General features: G+C 43.6%; 1 protein-coding gene across 2 annotated transcripts in view; it reads left to right on the top strand.

Moving 5' to 3' along the window:
• The window catches only part of LOC136944719 (plexin-A1-like), a 162,544-nt gene that overhangs the window by 94,187 nt on the left and 45,005 nt on the right, over positions 1-23,352 (top strand). For both annotated transcript variants that reach the window (XM_067238635.1, XM_067238705.1), the window contains 6 exons: positions 1,356-1,456; positions 2,610-2,733; positions 3,085-3,238; positions 4,181-4,280; positions 9,352-9,466; positions 21,426-21,626. In XM_067238635.1, the coding sequence (XP_067094736.1) occupies positions 1,356-1,456; positions 2,610-2,733; positions 3,085-3,238; positions 4,181-4,280; positions 9,352-9,466; positions 21,426-21,626 (795 nt within the window). The remainder of the gene's footprint in view (positions 1-1,355; positions 1,457-2,609; positions 2,734-3,084; positions 3,239-4,180; positions 4,281-9,351; positions 9,467-21,425; positions 21,627-23,352) is intronic.

Genomic DNA, 23,352 nt, shown 5'->3' with positions numbered 1-23,352 from the left:
ACAACCATATGTTCTCCCTCTCCTCCTCCTACTCCCTCTGCTCCTTGCCCCCTCCCCGCTCGCTTCACTCCTCCCCTTATCCCTCTCTCTTGGAAGTGAGCCCACCACTTGGCCCACCTCCAGCTTGTTTGTCTCGTACCAGGTGTGCTGGTATTACCACATTGTGTGTGTGTGTACTTGTGAGATTCTGTGTCAAACTTCAGCTGTAATTACGGTCCTTAGGGGAAAGCTGTTTAATGTTCTTGCTTACCCATCCAACAGATCTCTCCCCCTGCCACATGATTTACAGGCAGCATACACACACACATACACGGACACTCCAAAGCTTGTGCAAAGGTGCATGGTGGTCTGAACTTTTGGCTCACATTTACCAATCATACACACAGACGATGTAAAATGCAACCATCTGCGTGCATGCATTCATACACACAAATATGCACACATACAACCATAGAGGAGTTAAGGCTTTACTTTCTCGAGCTCAAACCCATTCGCAGGACCACATGTTCACATGTGCTCCATCTTTTTCTTATACATTATTATTACACACACACACACACACACACACACACACTCAGGCTCGCATGAACCATTAGGCTAACCATCTGTCAGCACACATAACTCTTGGGGAGGGGGTTAACTTACACACTTGATCCTGTACTTTAAGCAACATCTGCAGCTCATCACTGGGCTTTGGGTCTCTGATCTGTGTGGTGTCACATATACACACACACACACACACACACACAGTCATCAGCCTAGCTGATGCTAGGCTGATGCAAACATGCAGGTTTGATTACAAGCTCACTTGCCAATACACACCCACAAACATACCAACACACGTGCTTGCACTTGCTATTGAAGACCCACACAGAAACATGCACACTAACACTGCTAGACCATAAGTCTGTTCCTGAACTATAGGGCTCAGAGGTCATCTGTCAATCAAAGTACAGTTGCCATAGCCACCTGTCGTCTGGCATAGCATGTTTTGCCCAATTCTTTACTGCACTGTTGGTGGCTGTCACACAGGGCATGACAAGAATAACTCGCTGGAGCGCACAGGAGCAGCACACACACCTCAAATGACACAACAGGACATGCACACACACTTGAAAAACACTCCAGATCACACACGGGTGCGTAAGGTTCCGTAAGGGACAAATAAGGACGTGCACATGTCACCCCCTGGATACAATGTGAAACACAACCATTTGATAAGCGTGTCAGCTCTGTCTTATTGCATCACATCTTCCTGCTGCTCCGGCATACTAAAACGTTCTTTCTTTTCTCTCCTACCACCCAACCCCCCCCTCTCCCTCTCCCTAACCCCCACCCTCCACACCACCCGCCAGGTGACCATGGTACCAGTGGAGAGTTGTGAGCAGTACAACACCTGTGGGGAGTGCCTGGGTTCCCGGGATCCCCACTGCGGCTGGTGTGTCCTCCACAACATGTAAGTACGCAGTACTCGAACCCAAAACCTCCATCACCTCTCAACATTTCACTTCCATATCTATACATAAAGGCAAGGAAAGTTTATCTGTATTGTGCGTTTCGTACACAATGGCAATAGTGTAGTTCATGTGGCATTGTGTGTATTGTTTACATGAGAAGAGACTGTGTGCGTGGATGCGTTGTGCGTGTCCATTTTCTGTAATTATCTGTGGCAGAGGTGACCATTGTATACTCCTTGGAGACCTATTAGGAGAACACCACACAGACTGAATGCCTCCAGTGTTTGGCAGCGAGCCCTTTCTCAGGGTTATAATAAAATAAAAAATAAAGAGTAGACACTCACAAGGGTATTCTAATTTAAGTGAAGGCTAAAACCTGGAGCAGCATTGGTGAAAACGCAATCAAGACTGGAGACATGCCAGTGGTGTTTTACCTTGCCTCTCTCAAATGCAGCTCGCTCCTTCCTTATTGGATGAGTGTCACTATTTATAGACTGTCCATTCAGTATAGACAATGCTAGGTATTTCATTAACGCAATTAGCTTGTTGGCTTTATTTGGTTGTTCAGTCAACTGTTAGGAGTGACATAAATCACACTCACACAGCACTACGCCTACGTCAGGCTGGAGAGAAGATCCTGCCTATTTCAGTTTCTAAAGGTCTGATCACACATGCATGGTCTTGTGCGCGTGTGCTGTGTATGTGTGTGCACTACAGTGTGTGTGTGTGTGTGTGTCTGACTCACTGGGGAGCAGTCGAAGGCAGGTTTTTCCTGCTGAGTGCGAGGGCTCGGTAAACAAGGGGCCGAGAACAGGCAGTTTGCATTTTTCCTTTCGCTCCCGCCTTTTTATTGTCAAGGTCCAAATGAGTTGCACCGCTCAGCACGTTTGCCATTACCACCGAGACCTGTTTGTTTGTTAAAGAGGCGGAATGATGGCCGCCCATACACCAGAGTGCCATAGCAGGCCAACTTCTCTCAGGTGGCTGGTGTTAGTAGGCAGAGTGCTGACTGTGTGCTTGGAGGATTTTAGTGTAGATTGAGTGTCTTTAGTCTGTCTGTTTGTGATTTCACTCTTTGGGGCCTGCAAGTATGCTAATGCCCATTTCCTGTCCTCTTTTTCTCCTCCTGTCTTCTTCTGTCCTCACCCCCAGTTGTTCCCGGAAGGACAGCTGTGAGAGAGCTAGCGAGCCCCAGCGGTTTGCTTTAGACCAGCGCCAGTGTGTGGAACTCAGTGTACAGCCCCAGAACATCTCCGTCACCATGTCCGAAGTCCAGGTGAGTGCATGTATGGTTGTGTGTATGGTTTTGTCCAGGTACATCAGCGTTTGTGTGTGTGTGTGTGGGTACTTTGATAGTTCGAAGCAACACACATTTGATGCGCACGCTCTATACCTCTATGTGCGTGGCTGTGCAGGCGTGTGTGCGTATGCATGGATGTGCACCCGAGGACATATCACCCGACACACATTAACCTTGCTAAGTCACCACCTCCATTACAAACTCCCACCCACCCCTTTGCCATACTTGAACCCCCCGCCTCACATGTCCAGCCCTTTATAATCACTTGTACAACACGACCCTCTCCCCCCCATACACTGACCCCTGCGTGTCACCAATGTCCCCCAGCTGGTGCTGCAAGCACGCAACGTGCCCGACCTAGCGGCTGGCGTCAACTGCTCCTTTGAGGATTACGTGGAGACGGAGGGCCGCATCCAGGGGGGCCATGTCTACTGCCTCTCGCCTTCCGCCCGCGATGTCATCCCCATCACGCGCAATAAAGGTCAGTGGCGGGCCCCTCCCCTAACGCCCGTTTTCGCGGTTCTGCGGTTGGTTAGAAAGTGAAGTAATCTGCCTTGGCGGACTGAAATCATTGGACAGGACCAGTTCTGAACTTGAACAGAACTCTTGTTCAAGCCCATTTTAATGATCGATATTCACCCTCTCTCGCCATATCTCTTTCCCTTCCGCCCTATCCCACATTTCATTCATATGTATAAATCCGTTGGTCGGATGGCATTTCTCTTCTTAGGGGAATATTTGAAAGAACAGATGTGGTGTAGAGTTTCAGATATCGCAATCTCAAGATTCTTTACATAGATATCTATGTTGAGAATGTGCTGTCACTTCCAACGTCACAAGGAAGTTACTCTTCAAAGCACCCACACAATTCCACAATTATACTCCGAAAACAGTGACATGTTTTCCATTTCCGCAGTTTTGAATTATGCATTGGTGTCAGTTTCAATGTGCTCTTGCTACAAAGATACCAATCTTCTTTATACAGTAACTTTTTTTTCAAAGGAAATGTATTCTCTAAATGTGTATTTATAGTCTGAAACATTTTCACAGGTAAATCTAGATCTCGGTTTTGCATTATGTTGTACATCTGTACATTTTAGATTATTGTTAGTGCTTTCATCCTCAAAAGTGTCAACTGGAGACTACAGTACCCAAAATGCATTGATCATGTTGTTTCACTGACATTGGTATTGTTTGTTAGGTAACTTTTCTAAAAAGCTGCAAAAGACATACAAATTCATTCCTCCTGAAGTGAAATATTAAAGAGATCTCGAGCCAGGTGTTTTATCTCACAATGTCAGATTATCAGGTCTAGAATAATCATGTTCCCGTGACTGTGATGGGGGTGAAGTGCTGTTTTTACCTCTGTTTGTGTTTTGCTATATAAGTGGCATGTCACTAAGCCTTGTGTGTGTGTCTACAGGAGACAAGAGGGCGGTGAAGCTGTACCTAAAGTCCAAGGAGACAGGGAAGAAATTTGCCAGTGTGGACTTCGTCTTCTATAACTGCAGTGTACACGCCTCGTAAGATTTTTTTTCTTTTCAGTAACTTCAATTCATATAGGTGTATTATTTACTTTCAATTTATTTCATCTAAGGGTTTTGAGGTCTCCGTCTCTCTTTCCCTTTTTCTGGTCCTGAGTGATGGTCTTTCTTTTTGTTTTTCCTCTGTGGGTCTTATGTTACTGAACATAACAACAGAGACAGTGAAGTTACACACACAGATAATGTTACCTTCCCTGTGAAATTGAATTCCCCATATAGAACGAAACGATTGCAATATGAGATGGTAACACTATTCCTATAATCATAATCCAATGTACAGGGTGATAATACCATTATGACTAATTAATGACAGAATGTGATCAGCGTTCTCAAACAAATCCAAGTTCGAGCACTTGTTCAGTACAGCAAAACAATATATGAAAAAATCTAGTCATCATTGTACTCTAAGATTAATTTGTTTCAGCACACAATGGGAGTAATATGTGTATCTGGACCCATAATGCTCTTCTTAAAAAATCAAGAGAAATGTCTAGAAAACGAGAAAACAAGTGGACGTCACACTAACACACCCCTGGCTTGACCAAACGTCTTGCCACCCCCTAACACTCATTCAGTGTTGATTCTTCATGATTTAACCCCACTCTCCAGTCCCCGCCCTCTCCTGGGGCAGTTGGACCCCCCCTGCCCCCACGAGGTGTCAGCTGGGGTATTAGCCTCCGGTCACCAGATGGCGAGGGGGCCCCTCATGATAGGCGAGGCCGCATCCAGTGTTTCCCCCCGCCCCTTCAGATGAGCCTCCTCTGCAAATTGGTGCCCCCCCCATCTCCGCAGACACCTAATCCTCTATTCCGAGCCCAAACCTATCCCCCACTGACAAATCCCCTGCCCCACCTCGCCCATACTGATTTATTTAGTTGGTGTCCAAGGGGTGCGGTTACATGTTAAGATTGTCGATTCGGTTCTCACTTGAACTTGTTTGAGTTGTTGCACTATGGTGTGGGGGTGATAGGTGGGGAATTGTCATCGGAGGAGGGTAGGGACTGGAGACACTTGTTCTTCAATGACAAGTGTCTGCATGGTGGGTGCATTAAGGCTGAACTAAACCCCTTATGTGATGGATGTAATGAAGGATACCAGAAAACACAGAATCTGACACACTTTGGAAGTTACCACAGTTGCACAAGTCGAGGGAAACGAAGGAGGGGGAAAGAGCAGGATCCCAGCAGACTGGCACTCGCACCTTCCCTGAGCCACGCTGCCACGGGCATCTATGAGCTGCAGTTTCTGATGAGATCAGACTGCTAATGTTATATCCGGTAATGACTCATCCGGACTTGTGAGACTGCTTGGTCATAGTTTACAAAGATTTGTTGTAACATAATGGGGAGTTCTGTTCTAGCTTACAAGAAGGACAAGTAATCCAAAACACACACACACACATTGATTTGCAAACAAATCACAAGACACCACTGACATTGTTATAACTCTTTTGTATTCGTCCTCTCGTGAATAAATCTCCCAGTTATCTGCATATGGCAATTGCGATTCCCCCATGCAGTATTCGAAAGAGAGCTCAGTGTCGAAAAGCCATATGGATATTGTATCTACATACACCATACACCCACATGTACGCCCCCACACCCCTGCACACCCAAAAACACACAAAGCCCTCCCCTCATATTTACTTACTGATTATGTCTTGCCTCACATCTTTTAAACTATTTTATTTGTTTATTTATTTAAATACCATACATTTGCATAGCAATATTAATCTAATTAGAAATCCCGCTGTTTCAGTTAAGGGCGGGGAGATTGAAATAGAAAATCACCCACGGCCATGATTACTTCTTAATTAAATATTTCCATATCCCCCCTTCTTTCCCTCTATCCCCATTTGCAATTTGTTAAAACTAGGTGGATAGTCTTGCAGTGAAGTGGGGTTTGATATCTCTGTGGGCCAGTCTGAAGTGCTTTCTGCACTTTTTTGCCCACTGCGGTTAATTTTGTCCAGGTACTGACTGGGTCATTTATTGTGTGACTGAGGGTCCTTCGCATTTAATTCAGTCCGCAGAGACAGCGCCAAAGAGATTGTGTTATTAATTTTGTTGGTGATGCATGGAGCAGAAGTGCGGTATGACGATGGAGGAGAACACTTGCAAGGACTTCAGAGGGAAAGAATGAACAGGAGACAAAAAAGCAGAAAGGTTTTGAAGTGCCTTTCCTGACATAAAAATAGTGGTGTGTGCCACAGTATGAACAAGTTTTTTCAATTTTCCTCTTTTGGCTCTCTTCTATGCGAGTTTCCTAAAAAGGTCTGTTATTCTTGGCCTTTATGTTCGGGTGGACACACACACACTTCCAGACCTTGAGCCATGCTTCCAAGTGGACAACAGCTTCCCAAACGATAGGTTTGCATAATGGTACAGTTTAGCCAATATTTACACCTTCAAGTGCCACTCAGTTGAAATTGAGTAGGCAGTATTTAACCAAATAATCCCATCATACACACCTCTGAAGGAGATTCTAAACACCCACAAAGGCTAAAGAAAGAAGATAAATCACACTCTATTGTGTGCAGACCGGCAAAAAAAACACAGCCGCTATGGTTAGATTGGCACAATTAGCATTTCAATGTGAAAGGATTAAATTAGCATTAGCATTCTAAGCGTGGGGAATATGGCTACACAAGTAGTGATGATCTTTGAGCAGCTAAGGGGCATGCTGGATGTAGTAACAGTGGTGGGTGTAGTATCAGATATTAACAAGGGCGGGGGAGTTCTTCAGAGAGGTTACCAGGGGGTCCATAGAAAGAGGCCCTACTTCTAGCAGAAGAAAAGGAACCGTGGGTTTCCCCAAACAGTCCCAGTGTCACCAGGGACTACACAGAAGGAGACCTTCAAAAGACCAAAGAAGTTAGTGGTAGACAGTCTCCAAATGTGGGTCCCAAAATGGCCTTTGGTGCATGGGACAGTAGGTATCCCCATCCAATTATGTATGGATTTGCTTATGTCTTCCTTGTGGGAGGGGGTAGTAGGGGGTCCTTCCATGCTGATGTTTTGCTCATTATATCAAAGATGAGACACTGATTTTACATAAATATGAGATGAAAAAATGGGATTAACGCCTAGTAAACGCGTACATCTGACCAGTGTTCATTTACTTCGGGCCTCCAGGGGATCAAGGACTAGCTTGTGCTTGATCGGGCACCCAACTGTGCAGAGTGGATTTCTGTCTTGTATTCTAGAAGCTTCTTATCTTGGCTCTACACAAAGGACAGTGTTTGTTATTCCAAAACGGGTCATCGTCAACCCAAACAATGAAAGGGAACGTCGATATTTTTACTTGAAATACAAATCTACGATTTTATGTAGTTAGCTATCCCCTTCTAGCGCTGGCATGAAGAGCATTATCAATGTTTTATGCCTTATTACTGTTTAGATATTGCTATTTTTCGCCACCCAACAGAATTTTTCTACAAAAGCACTCTCAATCAATTGTAGATGCAACGCATCCTAGCCTACCCTAGCTTAGCTTAATCACCCCCCCTCCACTCCTTTGTTTTCCACACAGACAAATTTCCCACTTGGTCTTTACATCAGGATTAAGAGGCCCGTTATTTCCTTAGCTGCCCATCGCTCATTCTAAATGGACAGCTTCTCTCAGCACAATGCTAAATTGGTCAATTAAAGCGGTGGAGGGATTGAATTAAACCAGAGCCTCTGATCTTAGCAAAAGGCAAGAGGAAGGGGGTCTTGGCTGAAAACGATCACTTAAAGAGCGCACCTAACAAACGAGTGCTCCTAATTGATCCAAATATATCTGTGTCTGGCTTGATGGATTTGAATCACCTCCTTTTTCATGCGGATGTCGAGGGGGTGGGGTGACATGAAGAAGAATTAGAAATACAATTTTCACAGTCAAACTATGTGGTGCCCATTGGGAGATATTTGGTTTGGAGAGTGGTCAATTAAGACTTTACAGATGTTGTGGGAAATTAGCTGGTCTTTGATTCTGCAATGATCGTGGTTTTGTGCCCAATCATCATGTTGATGCTAATTAGAAAATGTATGCTAAACCACTAAGCTGAGTTCTAATGGCATGGTTTAGCCAAAATGTGATTAGATATAAGCAGGTATACATTGATACGGTAGTAAGGATATTGTTGGTACAATACTATACTGTATGAAGAGACTGACAGACTGCTAATAGGCGCTTACTCTTCCACAGCATTTGTGTAATCAGTTTTAATATATCCAATATGTAATGTCCACGACACGTCTATCTATATCTGACTGTACTGTATATCTAGCTATATCTCTTTGTTTCCCTCTCTCACACACACACACCATCCCATCACACACACACACACACCTGACAATCCCATACTCCCCCTCATTACCTCTCCCCCATGAGACATCTTCAGTGAGACCCCCACGGCTACGTCTCCCCTACTCTGTTTCTCTCCCCACCTCTCCCGCGTTCTCTCCCATAATACCTGGCGCCTCCACCTCTCACTGGGACCTCCACCTGCTTTAGATCTCTCCCTTTCTCTCTGTCTCCACTCTCCCGCTCCCTGTTTCCCTCATCACTCAACACCTTTGCAGGCGGGGATAAAGCAGGTGAATTTAAATGGAGGGGCGCTCTTATCCAGAAGATGAAAGGGGCTTTAGACAAAGACATGCCTTTTTTTTAAGGAACTAGAGGGAGTGAGTGAGAAATATAAAGAAAGAGTGAGAGGGAATAAAAAGATTTTGGAATGGAGAGAGGGATGTTGAGAGAGTCACAGAGAAAACAAGGCAAAGCCAGCACAGGTACAGAAGAGTGGAGATTAGCACAAAGAGAAGAATGGGTAAATTGATAATGTCAGGGACCAGTGTGTGTGTGGACCCTCGGACTATGGGGAGCCAGGAGCTATAAGGAATGGTAAAAAAATTATAAAGAAAAGTGACTAAAGTGAAAGAAACAAGTCTGTCTGTACATGTGTATTCAATAATGAAAAAAGTATAATGATACTGTAACTCCTTTTTCTCATCTTCACCCTGAAACTCCTATTATAAATCTCTCATTCTCCCCGTCCCATCCCCTCCAGGTGCCTCTCATGCGTGAACGGCTCATTCCCATGTCACTGGTGCAAGTACCGCCACATGTGCACCCAGAACGCCAATGACTGCTCCTTCCAGGAAGGCCGGGTTAACGTGTCCGAGGTGAGTGTTGCTTCCTGTCCCCTTCCAGAGCAATCTACCACCTCTTTTCTACCTCCTGCCTTGGAGGTGTTCAGGGATTGGCCTTGCCTGCGTTCAGGTATTGGCTTAGCTGGCATGCTTCATTTCACTGTTCACATTGTGTACAACACAAACTCTTTTGTGTCACTCCGGTTCTATCGCTTGTCACTGGTGTGGCATTGTGTTGTCACCAGGACAGTGCCTTGTATACCACCATTACTCTTTTCCCCCCCGTTCATCAGGGAGCTGAATGAATTAAGTGCTATGGAAATGCCTGCTTGTTCAACAAATGTTACATTAACATAAAAACGAATAGATCAGGCATTGACCATTGTACAGTGGAATGGCAAGTGGGCACAAACACAAGCACATACGCAAGCAACAACATGCACACACGTACAGATGTACACACACATACACAAACTACTGCCACATGTGGGCCTTTAATTAATTGGCCAACCTCCATCCAGTTTCACGCACTCTGCACTTTTATCTCTTCCCCAGACCGTGGCAGTTAGCACGGTTAGCCTTAGCTTCGCTCTCCACACCAAAGACAGCATTCATGCCTCAGAGAGCAAATGCTAAAGGATTAGCGATTAGCGCTCCCATCTGGAAGACATGGGGAGAACGCTGGCTAGCATGTTTGGAGCCGAGGGGAACTTGGGGGGACGAACTGATAAACAGGAAAGGCCTGCAGTGATTGAACGGCAAAGAGGAATTGAGAAAAGGTTCAGAGCCAATAATGTTTGTATTCATTTGATTAATTTTGTGGTGCCCACAACAAAGTAACAAGTGTGAAATTGAAATATGATGGAATGCTTAATACCTATATATACATATATATAATAATATGATATTGGGACATGGTGACGAGATTTGGCGGAGGAGGGGTGTGTGGTGGTGGTGGTATGGGAAACCTACTTGGGAGTGACATGTGGGTAAGGAGAGACTTTGGTTGCTACGATGTCTGCCGCGGAGCCCACCAACCACATGCTCTGAGAAGGAATCCATCATCGTCACCGTGACACACGCACACACACTCATAAATACTCTTTTTCTGTTTTTCAATCACACCCACAGCATAGATTCTTGTGCATTCTCAACACACACGCGCATGCACGCTTACACACACACACACACACACACACACACACACACACACACACACAGTCATTTATCATCACAGTCCTGGATGCCATTTCCATTTGTTCTGGGTGTTTGTGACCCCCACCAGACTCTCTTTCTTTCTCCCCTTCTTCTATACTGTGATTGGCTTCTATTGTTGAAGGGTCAAGCCTCCTCCTATATACCTTATGGCATCCTCTGTGTGTGTGTTTGTGTGTGTGTACTTTTTTTGCGATTCTTGTGGGCCAGAGAATTCCCTTCTAGAATAATAAAACATGAACAATGTGAACTTGTGGGGACAGTTTCTTGGTAGGGTTTAGCTTTTGGGTTCAGATTAGTTGTTAAGGGTTAAGATAAGGATTATGGCAAGGAGTAAATAGTATTTTAAATGGGACTGAATTGTGAGTCCTCACAAAAATAGCAATACAAACATATGTATTTGTGCTTTCCCAGGTTAATCGTTTCCTTGTTTGAATATGTAAGTGTACAGACAAGCACACACAGCAGCGCCAGCTGTTGTTTACCTTGCTGGTTTGTGTGTTGATCCTGCCATACATGCATTTCTCTGTCTTCTGTATTACCTAGCTGCCCCAGGCTGTGTGTCTACTTCACTCTTGGTGTTTTGTCTAAGTTTGTGGGGTGTATGTGTGTCTGTGTGCACTCTTTAATTTTTTTTTCTTGTGGCAGAGCTAGCTTAGATTGGCAGCATCTGCTTGCGTGTCAACACTCTGTGGCCTGAATGCACAATGATGCAAACATTTACATTGTTTACATCATTGTGTGTGTTACATTTACATTTATTTATTTAGCAGACATTTTTATCCAAAGAGACATACAGAATTGTACAGTGTAAGTGCGGCAGATTTAACATGGTTAGTATTACAATGGTTATTACCAAGGAAAGGTTTGCATGCAAACACTGTTACCCCTGTAGAAACCAATCCCTTCAGCGGACGCTGGTCCAAAGAGCCATTAAAATGTTCACTTTTCCTTCCTATGACAAGTGAGTCTAGTGTGTCATTTCTCAAGTCTTCACAAAAAGATTGACTTTGTCTGTCATGAGATAACATGCAGTTTTCATCATTCTAATGGCCTGTAGAAAAATTTATCAAAGTAAATTGCAGGGACTTAGTGTGTTTCATTTTTTTCTTGACATTGACGTTAATGAGCTCATTAATTGGTTAAAGGAATGTAGTTGAAATACTCTTCCTCGCTTGTTTGCTTTCTATTTCTCTTTCTGTCTCTCTCTTTCTCTTTTGCTCTCTCTCTGTCATGAAACACAAAATAAACAAACCAAAAACTTACAATGGATTGGAACCCCTTAAAAAGAAAATTCTCATTTGTTTATTTGGGTTCTGAGCCTGTGAGAGAATAAGCCAGGGAAATGTAATGACTGACATATACAAATCAAATGTGCATAAATCAACATGGCCTCCGACAGCGCAGCAAACAAAGATACACATTAGATGCAACCAGGTGGAAAATTGCTTGGGTAAGTGTTACTTTGGAGAGGAATGAAAGCAAGAAGGAAAGGAAGGAAAAGAAAGAAGGACTCTGTGACCAACTTACTCTTTCACTCTTTCTCTTTTGATGGTGATTCCTCATTACCTTTTACACACTCCAAATTTAACTTAATTCCTTTTGAGAGAGAGGCAATGAGAGAGGAAACAAGGAGAGTAAGGAGTTATGGGTAGACTTTTGAGACTGACTCAGTCATCATCTGTATATGCATCTTGTTCATCCAAGAGCCAGCATGTTTTATTATTTTCCCCAATCTCGCCGTGCTATGGAATGTATAACTCTGGTGGTGAACATTTAACTTGTTCTCATAAATTCAACACCCTGTTTTTCCTCCTTGGTATACCCTTATGGCTGAATGCACATATGGTTAAATGGTGTCACTCCATTCATTTCCCTCCCTCCATCCCTCAGTTCCCTCTGACTACGCCTGGTGATGCACTCATGTTTTAGAGAATTGGATACGGCTGGCTGACACACAAAGCATACCTGTAAACAAACAAAAACATGTACATATACGTACACTTGCATACAGATTCCAACAAAAGAAAATGCTTACATTTGCACACATACCACTGTTAAGGATTACACTGAAATCCTTGTTTAGAGTCCAGAGAAAATATCCACTGAAAGAAAAGTTAGTGTGACACATTTTCCCTAGACATCATCATTAGCAAAGGACTCCTATCTGTCCTCCAATCCATGCATAGTAAAATAATCCCATGCATAGTACACATGCAGATTTGCGCTTACGCAAACACACACGGCTTGTCTGGCTAATTTACTTCTAGTGTGGAGGCTCCACAGCGTGACATTTTGGCACTGTGTTGGCCCTGGCTGTTACCCAGACACTGTACAGCAGACTCAAACCCAGACACACACACAATGAGCCCCCCCAGCACTGGCCTTGGCCTATAATATCCAGAGAGGATGCCCCCCTCTTTACCACTTGTGTGTGTGTGTGTGTGTATGCGCGCGTGTGCAGACGCCTGCCTCTGAGTCTTATCAGAGCAAAGCACAACCAGTGCAGGAGAGCCAGAGGGGGACCGAGTAATATGCACGCCTCTCCCCCCTCCTCTCTCCCCCCTCCTTTGAGCATATATATCACTCCATAATATCCCTTTTCTCTTTTTCTCTCTTCCTCTGTCTTCCTCTCTCCTCTCTCTCTCTCTCTCTCTCTCTCTCTCTCTCTCTCTCTCTCTCTCTCTCTCTCTCTCTCTCTCTCTCTCTCTCTCTCTCTGTCTCTCTCTGTCTCTCTCTCACACACATGCATAACTGTCCTTGTCCCTCATCTTCCCTCATTTTACCCATTTTACCTTTTACCATAGTTTTTATTTTATTTCTCTCTCTCTCTTGGGGGGGTCAGATGGCTGAGCGGTTAGGGAGTCGGGCTATTAATCAGAAGGTTGTTGGTTCGATTCCCGTCCGTGCAAAATGACGTTGTGTCCTTGGGCAAGGCACTTCACCCTACTTGCCTCGGGGGGAATGTCCCTGTACTTACTGTAAGTCGCTCTGGATAAGAGCGTCTGCTAAATGACTAAACGTAAAATGTAAATGTCTTACTCCATCTTCGCTCTTCTTCCCTCCCCCCACCCCCTTCACGCCGCACATCCTGTCTTCCTCTGCCCATCCAGTCTAGTCTTCCAGGACACTTCTCCTCATGTCTCCATACCCCTATTTGTCATTTATAACCATTAGAGGCATGTCCATTGCCTCCATGATAAAACAACAATCTGCAGCTCATCGCCGCTAATTAGATCATGAATCAAAGCTCTGCACCGAGTCGGGAGTTTGTGTAGGCCTGTCTCTCTTTCCCTTCTTCTTTTCGCTTCCTTTAAACTCCATTTTATTTTTTCATCCTCTCCTTCCATTGCTCGCTCTCTCTCCATTCAGATCTTAAAATTGTCCTCTGTCCCATCTCTACTGTTTTTTCTACTTATACTTTTTCTTTTTATTTAATGTCCCTCTTCCTTGCATCATTCTCCTTTCTAGCTTTTCTACTTCTTCCTTTTCTTATGCAAGATTCACAACCTACTAATCCTTCCTTTTTCTACCTGTCTCTGTCTCTCTGTCCCAAACATGCACACACATACAACCCCCCCCCCCCCCCAATCCCTCTTATATGTCCTTGCCTTTCATTAAGGGAAGGAGACATGCCTGAGCCATGTTTAATAAAATATAATCCCAGGAAAAGGGGAGGGATGAGTGGGGGAGAGGAAGAGACCATCTCTAGTCCTCCTTCATCCTCTCTAGGGGATCCCTTACAATTCAGCTCCTTCAACGCCCTGCGCGACAAAGTGAAGTCAAAGTCGGTCAGAGTTGCTTTAATTGAGACCAGATGTGGCCGTGAAAGGGAATGGGAGAGAAAACAAAAGAAAGTAAGAGAGAGTGAGAGAGAGTAATGGAGAAAGGGCAATAACAAGCCAGGCAGATTGCATTTTCTGAATGACGTAATTTATTTTCCAAATGTTCTCAAAAGATTGTGTGTGTGTGTGTGTGTGGGGGGGGGGGCGGCAGGGAATGGATGGAGTGAGTGGGGTGGGGGGTGGATGGAGTGAGTGAGGGAGGACACAGAGGTGACGGCGAGCTAACCAAGCTATGCTTTGCAGCAACTTGGACCACAACCAGACCATAACCACGCAGACTCCTCCTTGTTAACCTTTCTTTTCAGTATGGCAGTCTTCACTGCAAAACTAACCTCTAACCAACCACTTTTAAAAAGCCATCCAGACTTTCTTGAAACTTTTCGAAGAGTGTTTGGCATACTAGTGTATTTCTACCTGTTTCGTCCCGTTTTTCCTTTTTTCTTACCATTTTTCTACACTTTTTGTGCAGGCCACAAAAATATTAGTGGTTGACAAAAATGTACAGCATATTACCATTGTGCCGTGTGATGTAGTTGTATCTTTTTGAGCTTCAAGTATGCTTTTCCACGCAGACCATGAATGCATCAGGTTAACACACTAGTTTATTTTGAGTCCTGCTGTCCCCTAGCACATCTTATTCTTTCTCGTCCTCCTCCTCCTACATTTTCTTTTTCGTGTGATAGAGTGGAGAAGCTCCAAAAAAGATGAATGCGCACACTTAAGCTCTAATGCATTTTTTTTTTTGCTTGAAAGTAGCAAAACCTGGCAACCGGCTTGAATACAGTGAACATAAGGTACCAGAAGGATAGCAAGCTTAAACAGGGCCCTTGTCCAGAACACAAGTTTAGGTTGTCAAGTCTGTCACACACTATAAAGATGGAGAACCAGCCCAATGTTTGGGGTTTTTGTGTTTCACTAGGTCCATGACATTGAGAATAATTTTTATTTTCATTAAAGTCGTTGTCAACTTCCATATTGGCAGTAGGTAGCTTGGCTCAAGTCCTTTTTGAATGTAATGTTCCACCTGGGCGATGCCAAGTGCCTGCTGGCATTCTGTAAAGGCTTCAGCATCCCTAACCTTGAGGGCCCAAGTGGACAAACTGTTCTAACTCAAATTAAAAGCGTGTCAAAGTGAATGTCAGAAGCAATGTTATGAATGGTAGACACACACACTCACACAGACACACACATAGGCTTAGTGATGGGGAGATTGAACAGGGTTCCCAGGCTGTGTGTGTGAGAGAAAAATATCTTGCGTGTGTGTGTGTGTGTCAGTCTCAGATCTCTGTCGTTTTTATTATTCAGACAGTATTAAATCTTCATTTCCACCAGCCTCCCAGTCAGCCCTCCTAATGGAGAGTACAGATAAATATTGCATTCTCAGAGAGAAAAGGAAGTGTCAGAGAAGGAGAGGGTGGATAAAGAAAAGGAAAACTGAAAGATGAAAAAAAGGAGAAGGGAATGGATTAGGAGACAAAGTGTGTAATGGCACCATTTAGTACTGCTCTGTCTCGCGGAGGGTCTCTAGCCCACTCTGCCATGTTCAGAATCTAAACACGGTTTATTTCATCATGAAGCCTGTGCTGATACTAACTAATCCCTAATGGAAACAGGGAAAGGCTACTCATATGTGGGAACAACAATACTGTGTAAGCAACATACACACTTAAACATAACATTTTCTTTAGCGTTGATCTTCCCTCTTAAATTCAGTTTTTTCTCTGTTCTCAAAACAGTTCATATTTAAAGTAGCTTGATTATCTTTGTTCAAAAGGAAACCTTTCAAACGACTCACACCTCATGTGTCCTATAAACAACAACTGTTCAAATACCATTATGCTACCATCATAACATAGGCTGGTGGAGCCACGCCTTAGACAAAATCATCTTTGAATCATCTTTCCTTTGCACAGCATACCTTCATAGCTCAGATATGAGTGCCTGTCTACTCTTACTGCCAGACTCTTTCCCTCTCGGCTCTCTATCCTGCTCTCTTTTTTCTTTTTCTTGTTTGAGGTAGCAAGGGTGGAAAACGAGGGAGTGGGCGGACAATCCTGGAATCCCTCAAAGTTTCTCTTGTTTTATGCGCTCCCTCGGTCTCTGCTCTCCTCCATTCCGCTCATGTTTCTAGCTTATTAAGTTGTTTCGTCCCCCCCACCCCCACCCCGTTCCCCTCTACCCCAATCCGTGTGTCTCCCTCAGAGAGCAGCAGCTTAATGAGACTACTTCAGCTGCTCCCCCTAAAACATCTACCAGGACTAGGGAGGGGGGGCTGAGGAAGAAGGAAGCAACTCGTACAGACACACACACACACACACAGAAGTATTGAAACACATATGTGCATGTATTACGTAAAGGGCACACACGCTTATACTCACCAATTTAATTGTCCACTTACACAGGGTCACAGGCGCACGCAGGCATGCATGTGTACGCACACACACTGCAACAGCATGGAGGACACCCTATTAAAAACTGTTGGGGCAAACCCGACTGTATAATTATTTCATTCTAAAACAGGTCCTCCAAATGGCCTTAATCCCACCAGTTTCATAACTGTTTGTTCTTGGGTTATGGTCCTGCGACTGCGATGCTAGCTAGAGACTGTAAAGCCCATTGCCCTAGGCTCAGGAAAAATGTAAATGGTCAAAGCTGTGTCAGGCCTGTGACACATACACGATCACATGTGTTGACACCACATAGAATTGAGTAACCTTTCATCGTGCATGGACCTTACACACTGTTCCTGGTTTGTTAGTAATATCCCTACTCTGTGGTCTTAACCTGTCTGGTCTCCCAAGCATTCCGTCTTTTTTAAATTATTTAGCATGTTATTTTTTTCCTCCTTTCCCCTGATCTATATTCTGCACATCAAGAGAGGTAATTAATTATGGATGGATTGGTCTTAAAAATCCACCGTGGCCAGACAGATTCCTCATTATATATGCGCAATGTTTTTGGAGCTTTATTTATTAATATCTTGTCAGCTTCTGAGCCTCTGAACTTGATTAGTTTATTTATTTAAATATTCTCCCTCTCTCTCACACCACACTTACTTTTTTGTATGGTCGGCTGGTGTTAATGTGGGTTTTCTGCTCACCTGCAAGGAATGATCATCCTCCGCTGCTCTACACTTGTTTTGTTTGATAGATGCAGAGAGACAAAGTAATATAAATAAAGAGTTCATATGAAATCCTTTTAGTTATTTTGTGAATCATACAGGAAATTGAATTGCACAGTTCGAGCTCAGTCATATGCAACAATAGCCCTTTTTTAAACAGCAGACCCGCAACATTGACGTAATGATGACCCCTCATTATGTCTGCTTTGCTTTTTTACACTGAACCAAACAAAGCGCCGCATGTGTGATTGTACAGAGCATGGCAGCGTTCCGGAATCAGAGGTGCGATGTCGGCATCTAGTGTGTTTAGTCCCGCCATGTCTGCATTCCCTCGATTCAGCTCTCTGACTACCCTTTCACTCACGGCTTAATGCTGGTACAACAATGACCCCCCCATTCCGTGTTTGTACCTTTTACACAGAACTGTAATTCCCGTTGAACAGTCTGAAGTTGGATCACCATTGGATTGAACATGCAGTATAAAGGAAAGCACATACATAACTACCTAACGCCCTCTAGGATATTCTGGCTATAACGTCATTTAAATTTGATCTTAAATACTTTAATTATTCAACTTAATTTACATTTTATTAACCTATGAGGATTTTTACTTTATATGTACCTGTACAACTGAATGTACCTTGATTGATAATTAAATTGTCATAAGAAATAACAAAAACATATCTCACAAAGCTACTCATAGACAGAAAAGTGTAAGGCTGCTTTACAGTAAGTAGAGTAAACACAGGATAGGGGGAACCCACCAACTGTCGGGCACGGAGCAGAAGTAAAGAAATTGGACGGCCGCCACTTGAACAACACACGTTTGTGTTTTTGCCAAGAAAATCGCACACTGTATTTGAGCTGACTTGACTCTGTGAGCTGTGGGTGTTTATATTTTTCTCTCTCCCGCTCTTCTCATCAGCTGAGTGTTTTTGTCCAGGAAGCTAAGTAAAGGAAAAATACTCTTATTCTGGTATACGGGTTTGTGTGGGTGTGATGGTTAACATGGTATATCTGATGAAAGTAATGAATCGACAAAAAATCATAAGGACTAAATAAATCCACCCATCCTCCACACAAAACATTAGAAAATACTGCTTTGTGTATGTAGCCTATCTGTGGGTGACAGAATATGTTACCATAACCAACTTTAACGATGAATCCAAGATGTTTTGCACACACAGAAATACTGACCCAGCATCCCAGTGGCAAAACCTTGGGTCTCACCTATAGACCCTCCTCCCTAAAGCGCACACACACACGTGCATGCGCACACACACATTACTACCCTAGGTCCACTTTTTCTGAAACAGACAGAAGAATCCACAAAAGATGGTGTGAAAAAGAGCAGAAACAAAAAGAGAACAAACAACAGCATCAAACGAGTCCCCCTGGTGAAGCATTGTTTCATTGTAGTCTGCAGTTTTGTAGCCTTAATGCATGCTTTGAACTGTTTTGGCACCTGTCGTAAAATGTCGACAAAACAGTGTATCTCTCTGGTGAGCATTATTTCCCAGCATTCCACCCTTTCTTTCTCTCTCTCTCTGTGGGTTTGGTAATGCTTAGATCAGGTTTATGTGTAATGTGATAACTACTTCCCAGGAGAAAAGGGGTCTGTTCAAGACTACTCCCTGGTTGAGTCATACAGAAGCGTTCCGAGTGGTTTGCAGTTTGTATTATCAAAGCAATACCACCTTGGTGAAACAACTGGACAGATTGTGGCCTATCTCAAGTCCTTAAGCAGTCAACGGTGGCTTACGTATATGCGTATATTGACTACATGACAACATTATATATATATAAATTGCACTCAGACCCTTAACTAAATGATCACAAACATGATATGAGAAGCGATAGTGTTGAGTAACAGTGCTTGCTACGCTTAATCGCTTGTTTTTAAACCTAATAAACAAAAAGTCCCCACAGGCCTGCATAGATAAAACAGACACCCGTTTTGTGCAGGGATACATCAGAGACAATATCTGAACAGATGCTGTTTAGGAAGGTAAGTGCCAGGAAGAAAGGACAAGAAAACAATCAAACTGACGCAAAGTCGATAGACGGAATGAATAAAACATTGGTTTTACCACTGTGCTAGGGGCTGCACTAGCATTTAATGCAATGTACTTTCCAACGAGAGTAAGTCTCATCATTCTTTTATTTCAAAAGTGCAACAATATAAGTAAAACCTTGCCAGAGTATTAGTCTGCGGCGCTCATCCCTTTTGATTGCTGGTACATTTCTAGCTTGCACTACTTTTTACGCCTTCAATGCCGCCAGCCCAAAGTTTCTAACACTTTTTTCTAGCCAAGCCAAGACTCCCTTCACCCTCTCCTTTGTTTTCAATCGTCCATTGCCCACGGCAATTAATTAACTGGGAATGTTGTCAAGGGTTTGGAGACGTGCAAAATGTAGCCGCTTTAAACTGTGAATGGATCCATCCCCTTTTGCCCTAAACCAAAGTCAGATATTGGGAGAGGCCAGGGAGGAGTTAGAATGCAGGCAGCATACACAAGAAGGTGTGGATGAGCTTGTTAGTCTGTTTTATTTACCACCTCTTCCTCTCTCCTTCTTGTATATAGTTCTTTCTCGTCTGTCTTTCTTTCTTTTGGCCTGTTCGACTGCTCACCCCATTATGGTATTTTGCGCTATCATCTCATCTCATTACCCAAACTTAAAATTTTGGTTTTATTCAATCTTCTTTTGACCAGGTAAATCCAGGTATATTTTTCCCTTCCTCACTTTCGGTCCACCAAATCTATATCTCTTTCTTCCCGCTTACAACGGAAACTGCCCAATCCAGTTATCCTGACATCTTTCTTTTCTTTGTCCCCCCCCCCCCCCGCTCGTCTCTCTCTTATTCATAATTTACAATGTTGTCAGTCAGCCCGCTCTCTTCCCAGTGCAATCCCTCTCTCACCAACTGCCAAACTCTTGGACCGGCTTCAGACACGGATGTCTAATAAGCTAATGAACAAACACACCATTGTCTGCGCTGCTCAGGGGACAAACTGTAACTGCTAATGGACTTAACAGTTTACTGGCAGCCTAGACAAATGTAGGCTTGGGTATATACATGCATGTGATTACGGGGTGTGCTGGCACATTTACTGATGTTTGACATAGACCTTTTTTAAGGTGTACTGCAGGAAAAGGGGCTTGTTGATTAGGAGATAAAACCAAGTCAAAGATTGAGGACCATTGTTGAAGTTGTTTCCTCTGAACAATAAACAATTATAAACAAAGAAAATGTTGTTAATGCTGTTTGTTTATGCTGTTTGATATGCCCTTGTACAAAAATTTAACAAAAAATGTGTTTCATTATGTTTTTCTCAATGTGGTATTGAGGTCTTCTGCTAGGAATTGATTTTCTTGGGTTTACATCTGGACCTTTTTAGTTGCACACAGCTTATTCTTTTAAACAATGTGTTCAATTATTCACTGTGTGAGTGTGAGCATGTGCATGTGTGAGATTTAGAACATAGTCAGAGATGGTGAAAAAAGGTTTCCATCACAAACAAACTTGTTTTAGGTCAACCATATTGATGCAAAAAACACACATAATTACCAACCAACAGACTGTTGTATCGAGTGATACAGTGAGATCATCTATTAAGTGTGTCCATATGATCTAATCATCTCCTCCCTACTCAATGTAACTGAATATAAATATTTTAAACAGTTTCCATAACAGTCACCACACAATGGAGTTTTTACTTAATGCATCTCAAGTGTATAACCCTGTTAACTCACCGCTCTCTCTTTCTCTCTCCCACCTCTTCTTCACTCTCATACTTCGCTTTACCAGGACTGCCCCCAGATCCTGCCCTCCACCCAGATCTACATCCCAGTAGGCGTGACCAAGCCCATTACGTTGGCAGCCAAGAACCTGCCGCAGCCTCAGTCTGGCCAGAGGAACTACGAGTGTGTGTTCCACGTGCAGGGCGAGGTGTACAGCGTCACCGCGCTGCGTTTCAACAGCACCAGCATCCAGTGCCAAAAGACCTCGGTGAGAGCCCTGTTATGCACATATGATTTACGTGCTAATGTTGCAGAGGTGGTTTGGGAGAAGGGTTGGGGATTTGGCAATGAGTTCTTTACTTTGTCTATACTAGTCTGTGCAAATGTTGCTCTTGGACATTGGGGTTGCTGTTTGGTAAAAAAAAATGCACCTTGGATTGGTGTGGTCCCTGCGCCAAAGTTGTCGGTTTAAGTCATTCTACAAATGTATGCACATGCTGTGGGAGTAACTAATCTTACTGTGTGTATATAATATAAAATATGCAACGTAGACAACACTACCGAAGCATAAGCCCTTTCGGGGGTCAAAGTTCTTTTTATGAGATCTGAGTGCTGGCTGTATTATTTTAGCCCAGAATCAGATAAATGACCATGCACTTCTATGACCCGCTCCCTCCCCATCCTCCACAACTAGAGGTCCAGTGGAGATAAATGACTGCGTGCCGTTGTGGACATAGAAGTGGTCACGGTCAAAATAAATGACCGCATATCTAAGTTGACACGGTCATGGTTCAGGTAGATGCTACTGCGTTGTTGTTGTGACAGGTGTCCAACGAGATGCTTCACTTGTGCTGAAAGAGAGGATCTAAAAATGTAATCCCATACAATGTGTCGGATTGCTAGTCTTACCCCTTTGAATCCATACAGCGCAGCATTCCCCGTTTAATGTGTCATTTCTCATATTGATTGGGTATGAAGTGGATTCAGTTGGCTTTCTAGTCTACCTCCCTTTGTACTACTCCTTTGTACAGTGAGTTGGAATATGTGAGAGGACGAATGTTGTGTTGTGAGAAATGTGGATGATGTAGCGGTGTACATGTGTACACGAGAATATTGGACGGTGGGTGCTTCTTTATTGTGTGCTTGTAGTGGAATTCTAGTTACAGGATTCATGGGGTGTGTGGTTTGGAATGATATTTGGTGTTGTGGAGGGGGGGGGGGGTAGTAGCGGCATGATAAGAAGCGACGCTGCGCTTCACTGAGGCTGAAAATGTGTAGAGGAAGTCTGTCTGAGCCTAGTCGGGGTGGGATTGATCATGTTTATACCTACACTCTCTATACCAGTTGCGCTCTCTCTCGCTCTCTTGCAGGCGCCCAATTTCTCTCCTTTTCCATCTTACACCATGATTCACCATGTTTCTTTCTCATTGGCTAGCCGTAGTTCCAATCACTTCATCATCCAAGCCAGTTTCTTCCTGTCTCTCAACCTGATTTTCCTCGGATACAGTAGAGGTGAGGTAGAAAGGGAGCCTGCCAACCAGCCACCAGGAATTAGCTACAGAACTTTTTACCGTTGATGTCTATCACCCCGTACACATATCCACTGCACGGATGTACATGTGCAGTCACTCATGAGGTGTCGGAACAGGGACCAGGGGGTTTAGCAGTCATCATCTATCTCAAAGATAATAAAGAGATGTAGAGATTGAGTTTACCAAGGCAAACTGAAGATGCATAAACTGTTGTCCATCAAGCTACACCCCCCGCTCACACTTTTTTTAGCTCAAACTAAAACACCATGAGATCACTGTGTATTATTTCTCACAAGCACAAACCGTAGTTTCACTTTTAACTGCTTTTTTTAATGAAGAACCTGTGTTCTTATTTATTTCAATGTCTGTCCGAAAGTCCAATCTCTTGTAGTGCTTTTGAAACCCTGTCTGATCTAGAGACTGCTTCTTAAAGTAGGACAACACCAGACGGACGAAGATGAA

The sequence above is a fragment of the Osmerus mordax genome, chromosome 1 (genome assembly GCF_038355195.1).
Source record: "Osmerus mordax isolate fOsmMor3 chromosome 1, fOsmMor3.pri, whole genome shotgun sequence".
NCBI lineage: Eukaryota > Metazoa > Chordata > Actinopteri > Osmeriformes > Osmeridae > Osmerus > Osmerus mordax.
The sequence above is the reverse complement of the archived record's forward strand: the minus strand, read 5'-3'. Positions and strand labels throughout refer to the sequence as shown.